The sequence below is a fragment of the Micropterus dolomieu genome, linkage group LG06, assembly GCF_021292245.1.
Source record: "Micropterus dolomieu isolate WLL.071019.BEF.003 ecotype Adirondacks linkage group LG06, ASM2129224v1, whole genome shotgun sequence".
In the NCBI taxonomy this organism is placed as follows: Eukaryota; Metazoa; Chordata; class Actinopteri; order Centrarchiformes; family Centrarchidae; genus Micropterus; species Micropterus dolomieu.
The window spans coordinates 28,919,144-28,932,778 of NC_060155.1; the positions used below are offsets into that span (position 1 = coordinate 28,919,144).

Consider the following 13,635-nt stretch of genomic DNA (forward strand, 5'->3'; position numbering starts at 1 on the left):
AGAAGCTGGAGCAGGAGATCACTGAGCTGAAGAGGAAAGACGCTGAGCTGAAGCAGCTCTCACTCACAGAGGATCACAACCAGTTTCTACACAACTACCCCTCACTGTCAGCACTCAGTGAATCTACAGACTCATCCAGCATCAAGGTCCGTCCTCTGCGCTACTTTGAGGACGTGACAGCAGCTGTGTTAGAAGTCAGAGATAAACTACAGGACGTTCTGAGAGAGACATGGACAAACGTCTCACTGACAGTGACTGAAGTGGATGTTTTACTGTCAGAACCAGAGCCCAGGACCAGAGCTGGATTCTTAAAATATTCACGTAAAATCACACTTGATCCAAACACAGCAAACACATGGCTGTTTTTATCTGAGAGGAACAGAAAAGCAACAGCAATGTGGCAACAACAGTCTTATTGTACTCACCCAGACAGATTCACTGATTACTGTCAGGTCCTGAGTAGAGAGGGTCTGACTGGACGTTGTTACTGGGAGGTGGAGTTGAGAGGGGAAGAAAGTGATGTAGCAGTCTCCTACAAGAATATCGGCAGAGCAGGGTGGTCAGATGATTGTGGATTTGGAAACAATGACATATCTTGGGCGTTAAAATGTGATGACAATGGTTATCACTTATGGTACAATAAACGCTGCACTCCCGTCTCAGGGCCTCAGTCCTCCAGAGTAGGAGTGTACCTGGATCACAGTGCAGGTATTCTGTCCTTCTACAGCATCTCTGAAACCATGACTCTCCTCCACAGAGTCCAGACCACATTCACTCAGCCTCTCTATGCTGGACTTCAGTTGTATTATTCTTGTGGAGCCACTGCTGAGTTCTGTAAAGTCAAATAGTCAGAAGTCATTTCAGGGACAGTTGGTTAAATTCTGTGTTTTAATCCTTAAACTTCTTTTGTCTTCATGTTTGTTGCTGAGAGCTGATTGTTGTGGCATTTCTTCACTGCACAGAGATCAGCTGTCAATCAAACATTGTGGGCGGTACTTTGACGTCTGGTCATTAGTTGCTGTGTAAATGTTTGAGTTTCTTTAGGTGGCGCTCCTTCCTGTGTCTGTTTAGCCATGGAGGCTATCACTGCTCAGGATGACTTTTGTTCACCTGAACTGACATTTCTCTGCATGAAAATGGAAAAACAGGCACAATGCTTGGTTCAGGTGTTCATCAGTTCAAGTATCTATAATAGTCTGCAAAGTGGTGCGCAATCAGGGACAAGAGAACCTCCCAGCAGTGTTTCCATCTATAGACAATACTTCAAGAAATTCCCTGTTGCACAACAACAGTCAGGTACTGATTGTTGCAGGATTTGGCAATCAAAAATCAAAAACAAGCCACCGCACACTGAAATGACTTTACCAAGCTAAATATATTGTGTTGAGTTACACTTGTGACTTCTTCAGGTTCACACAATGCGAAGCTGAAGTAGTAGTGTCAAATAGTGAAGTAATTTCAGTGTGCTGTGGCTTGTTCTTGAATTTCAAATCCTGCAACCTACCAGCAGCTGACTCTTCTTACTCTGCATGCAGAATTTCTTGATTTATTTGCATTGATGATTTTATGTTGTCTTTATTCCACTACATGGGTCTTAAGAGAGAAAGCACCAGACCTCCTTCATCAGAGATATTTTGTTCTGACTTGGTAAAGAAATCTATAATTATTTTTTATTTGTTTGGCAGACCAGATGTTGTTGTTGTTGTTGTCCAAAATGACATAAAAATGAGGGACTGAGATATTATAAAACTGTAATTGTATAATTTTTTTGCCGTTGCCTAAATAAACTCTAAACTGTACCTGCTCAGCTTCGGTGTCTGCATTCTGGGTCCAATCCCCTGTTTGTTTTGCCCATGTCCCTTTTAGGGATCTGTAACTTACAACTTGAGAGATGATGTGAATAATATTTGAGATCTGGAAAACTCTTCTCTAGTGTCTTTCCCATGTGACCTGAATGCAGCGTCAGTGTTACAGCGTGTGACTCCTGAGAACAAACTGAATGTGTGTGATATTAAATATATTTAAATCTGTCTTTACTGATGCTGTTTGAAGCTGCCGAAGGCTCAGTGAGGTGTCTCTTTATCTTCCTGTTAACAGAAATGTGGAAAAAGATGGAGATAAAGTACTTTCATCTGAGTTCCTAGATTCTGAGTACCAGTGGTTTAAAATGACTTATTGAGACTATTTTAATGATAAATGAAGGAGTTGAAAATTGCATCAAGTAAGTTTATACATCTGAACAAATGTCACAACATGGACTTCGGTCAGCCGACTGGCCTACGAACTGTTTGCTGTTAACCAAAGTTAACACGTACGCTGATATGTCCAACAGAGATGCCAGGAAAATGAAATAAGGAGGCCTGGTAATAGAGATAGATCCTGAAACTCATTCTCCGGTTGATGTGAAACTCTACCCGATGCACAGGCGTCATTATTTGTAACCACTAACCATGAGCACCATTTAAAAATGAACATCAGATTTGATTGGAATATAATAAAAAAAAAACTACAGGCTGTGCTTGACCATTAAAGCAGCTTCTTTTGTGTAGGAGTATAATGAAGAGAGACAGGATAAAGTTTGTTACACAAACTGGATAAAGCCATAAAGTTCTTAAAATACCTCTAGCACAGAGAAAGCAACACAAAAGTAAAATCGAGACAGTTTGGAAGGTTATTACAACATTTCCAGCCAACAAGAGCTGCAGATCAGCTGGCGAGACTAACATCTGTTTCACCTGAGCATCCAGAGGAATGTGATTTTAACGAGCTTTATTACCTAGCTTTATCAGCTGTTTTGCTTGTTTTGGAGAGGAGGAGACCGACTCTGTGTAAAAACTTCCTGACTGATGAAAACTTAAAACAACAACTCAGGACCCAGTATTTATCTTAATTCCATCAGCTGTTCACTGTAAAAACACACTGCAGCACACTGGCTGCTATTTCCAAGCTATCCATTTAATGCTGACTTTTTAACTCAGGCGGATATCAGCGAGACTTGTGTGGCTATCTGACTGTTGATTGTGATTTATTGGTTTGCAAACAACGGTGGAAATGAGAGGAGCAGTAGCAGAAAAACACTCAATATTCTCCAGTCAAAGCCAGTAGCCTCTACTTGCCTATTCTGAATTTCACTGCAAAGCAAGCCCCACCCTCCCCAAAGAACGGGTACTTTTGGAAAGTACTACCCCCCGAGCAGGGACTTTTTGGGGGGTAAAATAAACATACATTTAGACCCAGGTCCCTCCGTGAAAATGCAGTCAATTCCTCCAAAGGTTCCTAGTTCCAGGTTGTAGTTTTTTGTTGGTCGAAACGCAGCTATTGATTTTTTTTTTACAAGAGACTCACTCAGTGGACAGTGATGTGAAGTTTTGGAAAGCACAATGGAGTGATCGATGTTATTTCTGTGATGCCTCTCAACAATCAGCAGGTGTAGCCATTCTTCTTAACAAGTTTAAAGGAGACATTGTTAAATCTCCGATCTCAGATGAGGGTAGAAGGATCATCTTGGTTTTAGACATCTCCTTCTTTATAATTTGCAATTTTATAGTTACAACAATACATCTCAAGCAAAAATGACATTTATACAACTTTGTATGAAACCGGAAGCCCTTAAAAACAAATATAAGGAAGCACACTTGATCATTGGATGATCTTGTAGACAGAGTAGCCTACCTGTAAGATCAGTCCCACATTCAAGATTCAAAAGTACTGCATTTATCTGTGAACAACTGTCATTCATAGATGTTTGGTGATTTTTGAAAAATGAGAGTATTTCATAAAATACTCAGGTCAGTGATTATGATAGATTTGAGTCTGTTAAAGAATTCACACTGACTATTTCTGGACATTGAAATGTGAAAGACCTATTACAAATCTAAATCTTTGAGGCTGTTTGCTCAATAAAGAAGGAGAAATCTCCAGGCAATGATGGGCTTTGATTTATTTACATTTTTGGGACATTATTGAAAGTCCTTTTATTTGAATTATTCAAAGAATGCACTATCAAAAAGGAAATGTCCTCAAGAATGGAGCAAGCCTTCATGTACTGATGGAAAACTGGAGACCTGTTACGCCCTTGAACATTGATTACAAAATTTTGTCCTTAATTTTTGGAAATCGGTTGAAAAATGGGCTTCATAGCATCATAAATGAAACACAAACAGGTTTTATGTCTAACTAAGCTCTAATATAAGACTTGTTGTACACTTGCTGGAATATTCTGATAACATCAATCCCAACACACTGATATTATATATTGATTGTCAGTCCACATTTTTGATTTTGGACCAATATTTTATCTTTAATGTTTTATAAAAATATCAACAGTTGTGTTATATTTTACCCAAATACCAGAAAAAAGACTTCCTGTACTGAGATCAGTTCACCAGGGCTTTCCGATTTCCCCTTTTTTGTTCCTGCTGGTGGTTCAATTACTTTTATTACATATTCAACATAATCCTATTACTAATGGTACGTCCATTTTTGGTAAGGACGTTGAGTTGACACAGTTTGCTGATGATACAGCTCTTTATCTAAGGGACAAATATCAGGTTGAATATATTGTGTCCCTAATTGACCAATTTTCATCGGCTTCCGGTTTAATACTTAACAAATCTAAATGTGAAATTAGAAGTTTGTATCAGACTGAGGAAAAAAAATTATATATCTGTTAAGAAAACTGTAAAATATGTAGTTATTCATATCTGCAAAGGACTGCTACTATAATCATCAATAGCTTAACTTCTATCCTAAATTAAATTAACTGAAATTTCAAAATGTAAAGACAATACACCCCGTAGAAATTTTTTTGGACTTCTCATTTTACTGATAATGACTGGCACAGGGCGTGGCTTGCTTGATTTTATATTACAAACAAAGGTAGAGAATTACACTTGAAAATATTGTCTAAAAAAAATTCAACAAACATATATATCTCGAAATTTATGCGTGTTGATGACAATTGCACCTTTTGAAAGACAAAACAAGAAAATTTGACTGAATCTTATCTATTACCGTTCATTCTGTTTCACATTCTGGAAGGACTTTGAGAATTACATACCAAAACAACACATGCAATCAACGGAAAAATGTAATTACCTAATTTGAATGCAAGTATAAGAACTTATGTTCTATTGTAAATCTCTTTATTATATTAGGGAAGTCTAGCCCATGTTTTAAGTTATTTTTAATATAAATTGATACTGTATGTACTTTGATTCAGTTGAGTAAACTTGTAACGAATCAGAAAAGCATTTCAATGACCCTTATCCCCGGAGAACTGTTTACTTATAAGAAATACGTTCTGTCACCACCTGTAAAAGACGTATGTCACTTATTAATTTATTCATCTCTTTCTTTTTTTTTTTATCATTATATCATATGAACTCTATAATTTATGTTCATGAACTTGGATGACTGACAGAATTAAATTCTAAATAAAGTTATTGAAAGAATAAAAAAACGATGCGTAACATAAGAGGCCGCTTTCATCCTGCTAACCTGGGATGTAGTTGAGCTAATTAGCAGAGTTACAGGTGCAGGACCACACATCAATCACGGGTGCTACAGCAGAGCTTCCCTTTTGTTGATTCCCCACAACATCTTGAGTACAGCATCCAGCAAGTGCAAGCGTCGCACAAGATTCCAATTGCCGTCCATCTTTTGGATGACTTCCTCATAATTTCCCCTCCCTCATCACCACCAGTGTTATAGGTCTGGTCACTCTAAATTCAGTATTCATATCCATGCAGATACCCATTCAACACCAATTCCACCATATTACCTGCCATGACGTTCAACATCCAAATCCTGCCCTAATACCCCTAATTGTCGACTCCCACAATTCCATAATCTCAGCTTGGAAGAGTTTCCGCCATTGTTATAACCAGCACAACATAACCTTCCCATCATTCGATCTTGTCACCATGTCGTCTTTCTTAAGCTACGCCCATTCCGTAATGGCCATCAAAAACCACACCATCAAAGTATATCTGAGCAGCATTCTTTTCTTTTCCAAACTCCTAACTGGCATCTTCTTAGAGGTCTTGAATGTCAAGAGCCAGCTCAAGACCCCCACCGCCCTCCTCTCACGGCAGACTTGTTGTCCATCTTCATCCACCCCATCTGTGCTGGATACAGCATCCCTCATGTGTCTCAAACCTTAGAAGCCATGTTGAAACTTGCTTTCTTTGCCTTCCTCAGATCTTCTGCTTTCATCTGCCCTTTACTTCAACTACCTTCCGTTTCGCCTGCAGTTGAGACCTGTCCCATTTCTCAAAGACACCATGGTGTTCTGTCCTCCGGCTTTCTCCCACTGTCCAAAGACATGCTGACCAGGTTAATTGGTGACACTAAATTGTCCTGAGGTGTGTGCCTGGTTGTCTGTCTATGTGTGGCCCTGAGATGGACTGATCCTCACCTCTTAACTCGTTCAAGACCCTCGCAAATTACTTGCATCTTTGGTAATCCTAGAGCACAACCATGACCGTTCCTCTCTGAGTCCGGTATTATGGCCACTTGATTCTGGTTCCACCAGCAGTTCCACCACATTTTCTCTTAGGCTGGCATTTCTCCTGCTAATTACTCCGCTGGCCATTGGTACACCCAAGAGTACCACCACTACATTTGCTCAGATCTCAAAGATCTTAGATCAGCCCAATCTTGTCTGAATTAACTGGAAGCTTATGGAGGGATATCATGCCCGGGTGCTACGGCAGATCTTCCCTATTGGAGCTTCCCCACAACGCCTTAAATACAGCATTGAGAAAGGACAAGCCATAAACTTCTTGTTGTCGAAGTTCACAGCTCCAAGATATTTAAACTCCTGACAGTTTCTACAGAGGATCCAGTGATGATAAATTAAATTAAACACACTCTCCTCACACCACTGCTGCGGAGAAACTATATGAATAAAATCTGTGCCATCTTATAAAAATATGGAGTCATCAGCAAAGCTTGAGGAGCCACGAAGGATTTTACACCTAAAAACTTTCATGTTTTCAAATGGAGAGCAGGTTTTAACGGAGGCTTCGCTGTAAATGAATGTCAGCTTGATGACCCCTCCCTCTGCTTCCTGCTCTCCCACACAGCGAGCTCCACTCTATCTATGTATTTACTTGTTCCCTCCCCTTCAGATCTACACTTTCAAGATGAGTGTTACCAACATGTGGTGAAGTGCAGGAGCTGGTAGGCCCCATTCACTGCAGAAAAACATCCTGCTTAGATCAGAGTTCAAACTAGTATCACTTCCTGAGACGACTGTCTCGTTGCCACGAGAGGTGAAATGGCGCAGAAAGGAGTTCAGCTGGATCAGGAAACATTCGCTTGTTCCATCTGTCTGGATCTACTGAAGGATCCGGTGACTACTCCCTGTGGACACAGCTACTGCATGAACTGTATTAAAACCCACTGGGATGCAGAGGATGAAAGGGAAATCCACAGCTGCCCTCAGTGTAGGCAGACCTTCAGACCGAGGCCTGTCCTGCTGAAAAACACCATGTTAGCAGATTTAGTGGAGGAACTGAAGAAGTCTGGACTCCAAGCTGCTCCTGCTGATCACTGCTATGCTGGACCTGAAGATGTGGCCTGTGATGTCTGCACTGGGAGAAAACTGAAAGCCCTCAAGTCCTGTCTGGTCTGTCTGGCCTCTTACTGTGAGAAACACCTTCAACCGCATTATAAATCCTCTGCCTTTAAAAAACACAAGCTGGTGGAGCCCTCCAAGAAGCTCCAGGAAGTGAGTCGACAAAACATCCAGCAGAGAATCCAGGACAGAGAGAAAGATGTGAAGGTGCTTCAGCAGGAGGTGGAGGTTATCAATGGTTCTGCTGATAAAGCAGTGGAGGACAGTGAGAAGATCTTCACCGAGCTGATCCGTCTGATGGAGAAAAGAAGGTCCGATGTGAAGCGGCAGCTCAGATCCCAGCAGGACACTGAAGTGAGTCGAGTCAAAGAGCTTCAGGAGAAGCTGGAGCAGGAGATCACTGAGCTGAAGAGGAAAGACGCTGAGCTGAAGCAGCTCTCACTCACAGAGGATCACAACCAGTTTCTACACAACTACCCCTCACTGTCAGCACTCAGTGAATCTACAGACTCATCCAGCATCAACATCCGTCCTCTGCGCTACTTTGAGGATGTGACAGCGGCTGTGTCAGAAGTCAGAGATAAACTACAGGACGTTCTGAGAGAGACATGGACAAACATCTCACTGTCAGAACCAGAACCCAAGACCAGAGCTGGATTCTTAGAATATTCACGTGAAATCACACTGGATCCAAACACAGCACACGCACGTCTGTTATTATCTGAGGGGAACAGAAAGGCAACAGAAATGTGGCAACAACAGTCTTATTCTAGTCACCCAGACAGATTCACTTCTTTCTGTCAGGTCCTGAGTAGAGAGAGTCTGTCTGGACGTTGTTACTGGGAGGTGGAGTGGAGAGGGGGAGGGGTTTATGTGGCAGTTGCATACAAGAATATCAGTAGAGCAGGGTGGTCGAATGAATGTATATTTGGATACAATGACAAATCTTGGGCGTTCAGATGTGACAAAGACAGTTATAAGTTTCGGTACAATGATATCCAAACTCCTGTCTCAGGTCCTCAGTCCTCCAGAGTAGGAGTGTACCTGGATCACAGTGCAGGTATTCTGTCCTTCTACAGCATCTCTAAAACCATGACTCTCCTCCACAGAGTCCAGACCACATTCACTCAGCCTCTCTATGCTGGACTTTGGTTTTATTCTGGAGGCACTGCTGAGTTCTGTAAAGTCAAATAGTCAGAAGTCATTTAAAGGTTCAATGAGCAATATTAAGAGGGATCTATTGACAGAAATGAAATACAATTTACATTACTATGTTTTCAGTTGGGTATAAACCTATTACCTGGAAAAAATATCTGTGCTCTAAATGTTCAATGTTTGTATTATTAAACTGTAATTATCATGATGATAATCAATAAGGAGATGCTTCATTCTTTTCTTTGACGGAGCTGAGATTCTGCTCAAACCCACTGATTGTGTGGATGAAGTGAATCTGTACCTGAAATCATTGAACACGAGTCATTTAACAGACGTTACTGATGGGATGTGTGGACAAACTGAAGGTTTACATGATGAATAAACAAACATGAACAAAGTCTTTCCTTCCTGTCTTCATTCCAGGGTATCATACAAAGCTGATGGAGAAAATGTGAAACCAATATGAGAGTATAACTGAGGCAGTTTTCATCCTGAAACACCACAAAGTACAGAGCTCATGTTTAGAGCAGAAGAGCATTTGTCAGTCAGTCTTTGTCCTTTCAGCTTTCTTCACTAAAACAGCTTTGTCACAGAGAAATGAGCAGAGTTTTCTGTCACTTGTTGCTTTTTAACAACCAACACTCGCTCGGAGGCCAAGGTGCATTCACTGACCTGGTTCAATAATAACAGTAGTGATGGCCGTTTAACTGATGTCTGTATGTGTGTCTGGCTCCACCTGCTGTTTCTTATTTTCAGTACAGAGGAAAATCTACATTGAAGAACTTCTAGACACTTTAATTATTTACCTTCACTACAATGAGCCTCTGCTGTGTGAAACCTTCTTCATAACATACAGAAGTAATGTGCCAAGATAGTGTAGCACTACTTTTTGTGAAACACTATCAGCACATTGCACCAAGTATTAATACAATGAACAAAATTATAAATGCAACACTTTTGTTTTTGCCCCCATTCATCATGAGCTGAACTCAAAGATCTAAGACTTTCTCTATGTACACAAAAGGCCTATTTCTGGGCCAAAACACAGGAAAGAACAGATGTTCTGTCCTGAGATATGTATAGGGTTAAAACTGTAGCTCTGTAGCTGTCACCTCTTTGACGCCTTAAACTAAAGGTTGTAAATATAGTCACAGGAAAAGGTTGTGAACCCTTTGGATGAACCTGGATTTCTGCATAAATTGGATTTGTATTAAATTGGCATGTTTTCTTTTGCTGAAGCTGTTCTGTTGTTGTTTTACTTCTGTGCTTTGGGTCATTGTCCTGTTGCATCATCCATCTTCTGTTTATCTTCAATTAGCAGACAGATGGCCTTACCTTCCCATGCCAAATTTCTTGATCAACTTTGGAATTCATTTTGCTGTCTGATGGCAACTCTTCCAGGCCCTGAGGCTGCAAAGCAGCCTCAAACCATGATGTCCCCTCCACCATACTTCACAGTTGGGATGAGCTTTTGATGTTGCTGTGTCTTTTTTCCTCAACACATATGGTTGTGTGTTCTTTCCAAACTTTGGTTTCATCTGTCAATAGAATATTTTGCCAGTAGTGCATCCAGGTGCTCTTTTGCAAACATCAGACGTGCAGCAATGTTTTTTTTGGACAGAAGTGCCTTCCTCCGTGCTGTCCTCCCATGAACTCTATTCTTGTGCAGTGTTTTACGTATCGTAGATTTGCAAGAGGGATGTTAGTTTGTTCCACAGATTTCTATGAGTCTTCAGCTGACACTCAAGAATTCTTCTTTACCTCACTGAGCATTCTGCACTGTACTCGTGCAGTCATCTTTGCAGTACAGCCACTCCTAGAGAGAGTAGCAACAGTGCAGAACTTTCTCTCTTCATAGAATGATTTGTCTTTCTTACTGTGGACTGATAAAGATCAAGGCTTTTAGAGATACTTCTGTAACCCTTTCCATAAACCATTCCATTTATGTGGTATTATTTTAAGCAGACTGTGTTTGTCTATTGTGGTGACTCGATGGTGAGGATCAGATCACATTTTATGACCAATTTATTCAGAAATACAGGTAATTCCAAAGAGTTCACTGAGAAATATCTCCAAGAGTTTGAGGAAGAAACATCTTTAAAGTTTGACTCTCTGTACCAGAGTCTTGTGGTTTCTGGTATTTTCCAGCTTCTCACATGTTCTTGGTTGACAGGTAAACTTCACAAAGCTTCTGTCTTTTGTTGATGATGATCTTTTTCTTCTGTCAGTAATCTACAAAACATTCTAAACATGTAAATTCTGACATTCGATTCAAACAAGACTCAACCCTCGGGCTCTTAAGTTAAAGCTCGTATCTTACATAACTCATCCATTGCCCTTCTTACATGAACATTGTAGCTCTTTATGCTACATCGCCTGACTTATTCTGCTCCTAGAGGTCACAGCCTAACAAAAACGTAAATATGGGTCGTAATAAGCTGCTGCATAATCGACCTATGTTTATTTTTCTGGGGAGGATGGGCTGGTCAAAACTTCTGTAAGTAGAAAAATGTTAAAGTAAAAGAAATGATTGGTTTTCCTTGTAGTTTATAACTAATATCATCTGTATTTAAATATTAGGTGAAGCTGAGGTTGACCGCAGTGTGTTTTGGTTGTGAGTCAGAAGGTTATTCTCACATTGATGCTTTTGTGTGAATAATTGTTGACACTGAACAATAAAACTTGAATCCTTTAATGAGATGAGAACTGAACACTAACACTTTGCGCACTCTGTTACAAATCAGAAAATATAATGATCCGATGTACACAAATATTAATAACATGGTAGTGCTGCTAACCATAGCTCAATAGGAAGATTTTAACGTTGTACGTAATGTTGTAAAATGACAGATAAAACACCCTGTCTCTCCCAAAAAGCAACTCTTTGTGGAATGCGGTAAAGTCCAAAAACCCTTCCCTCTTTCTCAAACACATTAAGTTCCACCTGACTCTCACTGAGAAGAGGAATAACGCATAAAAGAGTTAAGCTGGACAGAGAAGCAATCTTTTGTTCCATCTGTCTGGATCTACTGAAGGATCCGGTGACTATTCCCTGTGGACACAGCTACTGCATGAACTGTATTAAAACCCACTGGGATGAAAATCCACAGCTGCCCTCAGTGTAGGCAGATCTTCAGACCGAAGCCTGTGCTGCTGAAAAACACCATGTTAGCAGTTTTAAACTGTGTCAGTGTGTAAATGTTTGAGTTTCTTTAGGTGGCGCTCGTTCCTGTGTCTGTTTAGCAGTGGAGGCCATCGCCGGTCATGATGACATTTCTCTGCATGAAAATGGAAAGACGGGCAAAATACTTGGTTTAGGTGCTCATTATAATAATATATATACATATAATGGTCCGTAAAGTGCCGTGTAACCCGGGGCAAGAAAACCCCCAGCAGTGTTTCCATTAATAGAAAACAAGTTGTTGCACAGCAACAACAGTCAGGTGCTGATGCCAAGTTGAGTTACACTTCTTCAAGTTCACACAATGTGAAGCTGAAGTAGTAAAGTCAATCAAATAATAAAGTCATTTCAGTGTGTGGCAACTTGTTTTTGATTTTACATTGCTAAATTCTGCAACCTATCAACAGCTGACTGTTACTCTGCACGGGGAATTTCTTGATTTATTTATCTTGATGTATTTGTATGTTTTTCTTCCACTGCATGGGTCTAAAAAGCAGCAGACTTTCCGTCATCAGAGATATTTTGTTCTGACTTTGTAAAGAAATCTATAACTACATTTAGTTGTTTGTTATTCGTTTGGCAGACCAAATTTGTTTTTTTGCTTAGGTTTTTTCACCATTGCCTAAATAACACTGTAAACTGTACCTGCTCAGCCTTAGTGTCTGCATTCTGGGTCCATTCCCCTTTTTGTTTTGCCCACCTCCTTAATTTACAACCTGAGAGCTGATATGAATACTTGAAGAATTTGAGATCTGGAAACTCTTCTTTCCCATGTGAACTGAATGCAGCATCAGTGTTACAGGGTGTGACTCCTGAGAACAAACTGTCTGTGTGATATTACATATATTTAAATCTCTCTGTACTGATGCAGTTTGAAGCTGCCAAAGGCTCAGTGAGGTGTCTCTTTATCTTCCTGCAGTGAAAATCACAGCAGGTTAACAACTGAAATGCGAAAATGGATTCACAGGGGATGGAGACAAGATGGAGACTCTTACAGTTCTTTAATCTGAGCTCTTAGATTCTGATTACCAGTGGTTTAAAATGACTTATTGAGACTATTTTAATGATAAATGAAGGAGTTGAAAATTGCATCAAGTAAGTTTATACATCTGAACAAATGTCACAACATGGACTTCGGTCAGCCGACTGGCCTACGAACTGTTTGCTGTTAACCAAAGTTTTGTTAACAACCGGGACATGTGCGCTAAGATGTCCAAGAGAGATGCCAGGAAAATGAAACAAGGAGGCCTGATAATGGAGATAGATGTTGAAACTCATTCTCTGGTATTTGAACCTCTACTCGACACTCCCACAAAAATCAATCAAAACTTCATTACAGACTCAGGGTCCGAATATTACCCACAAAAATACATGCCCACACATGCATACACACATTCGTACATACTTACATATAAAAACACCATAAGAAATTCTGGTTAAAAATCCAAATCCCAAAAAGTTCTGCATAAAAGAAGATGGTCTTCAATGCTGACATCGTAAAAGCCAATAACAGCCTCAATGATGGTTCATCAAAATTTGAAGAAATGGTAAGTACAAATACATCAAATGTGAAAGTGGTGGAAATCCAGCGGAAGGGAAGAGATGACAGAGTGAAGAAGATGAATGACCAGATGACAGCCCTGTGGGAGAAAAAAAGAGGAGTTAGAGTGATACAGCCGGAGATGGAATCACCATCTTCTGAAGAACAAGCTTGGAT

General features: G+C 40.2%; 2 protein-coding genes across 3 annotated transcripts in view; both read left to right on the plus strand.

Moving 5' to 3' along the window:
* LOC123972548 (tripartite motif-containing protein 16-like) overlaps positions 1 to 1,799 on the plus strand; it is a 4,597-nt gene extending 2,798 nt beyond the window's left edge. The window contains exon 3 of the mRNA XM_046052071.1: positions 3 to 1,799. Within this exon, the coding sequence (XP_045908027.1) occupies positions 3 to 848 (846 nt within the window). The 3' untranslated portion in view covers positions 849 to 1,799. The remainder of the gene's footprint in view (positions 1 to 2) is intronic.
* A 5,483-nt stretch (positions 1,800 to 7,282) lies between these two features.
* LOC123973111 (E3 ubiquitin/ISG15 ligase TRIM25-like) overlaps positions 7,283 to 13,635 on the plus strand; it is an 18,618-nt gene continuing 12,265 nt past the window's right edge. Inside the window, exon 1 of one of the 2 annotated variants that reach the window (XM_046052992.1) lies at positions 7,283 to 7,978. In XM_046052992.1, the coding sequence (XP_045908948.1) occupies positions 7,283 to 7,978 (696 nt within the window). Of the gene's footprint in view, positions 8,201 to 13,635 lie in introns of both variants that reach the window. The other variant, XM_046052993.1, reaches the window with a different exon arrangement.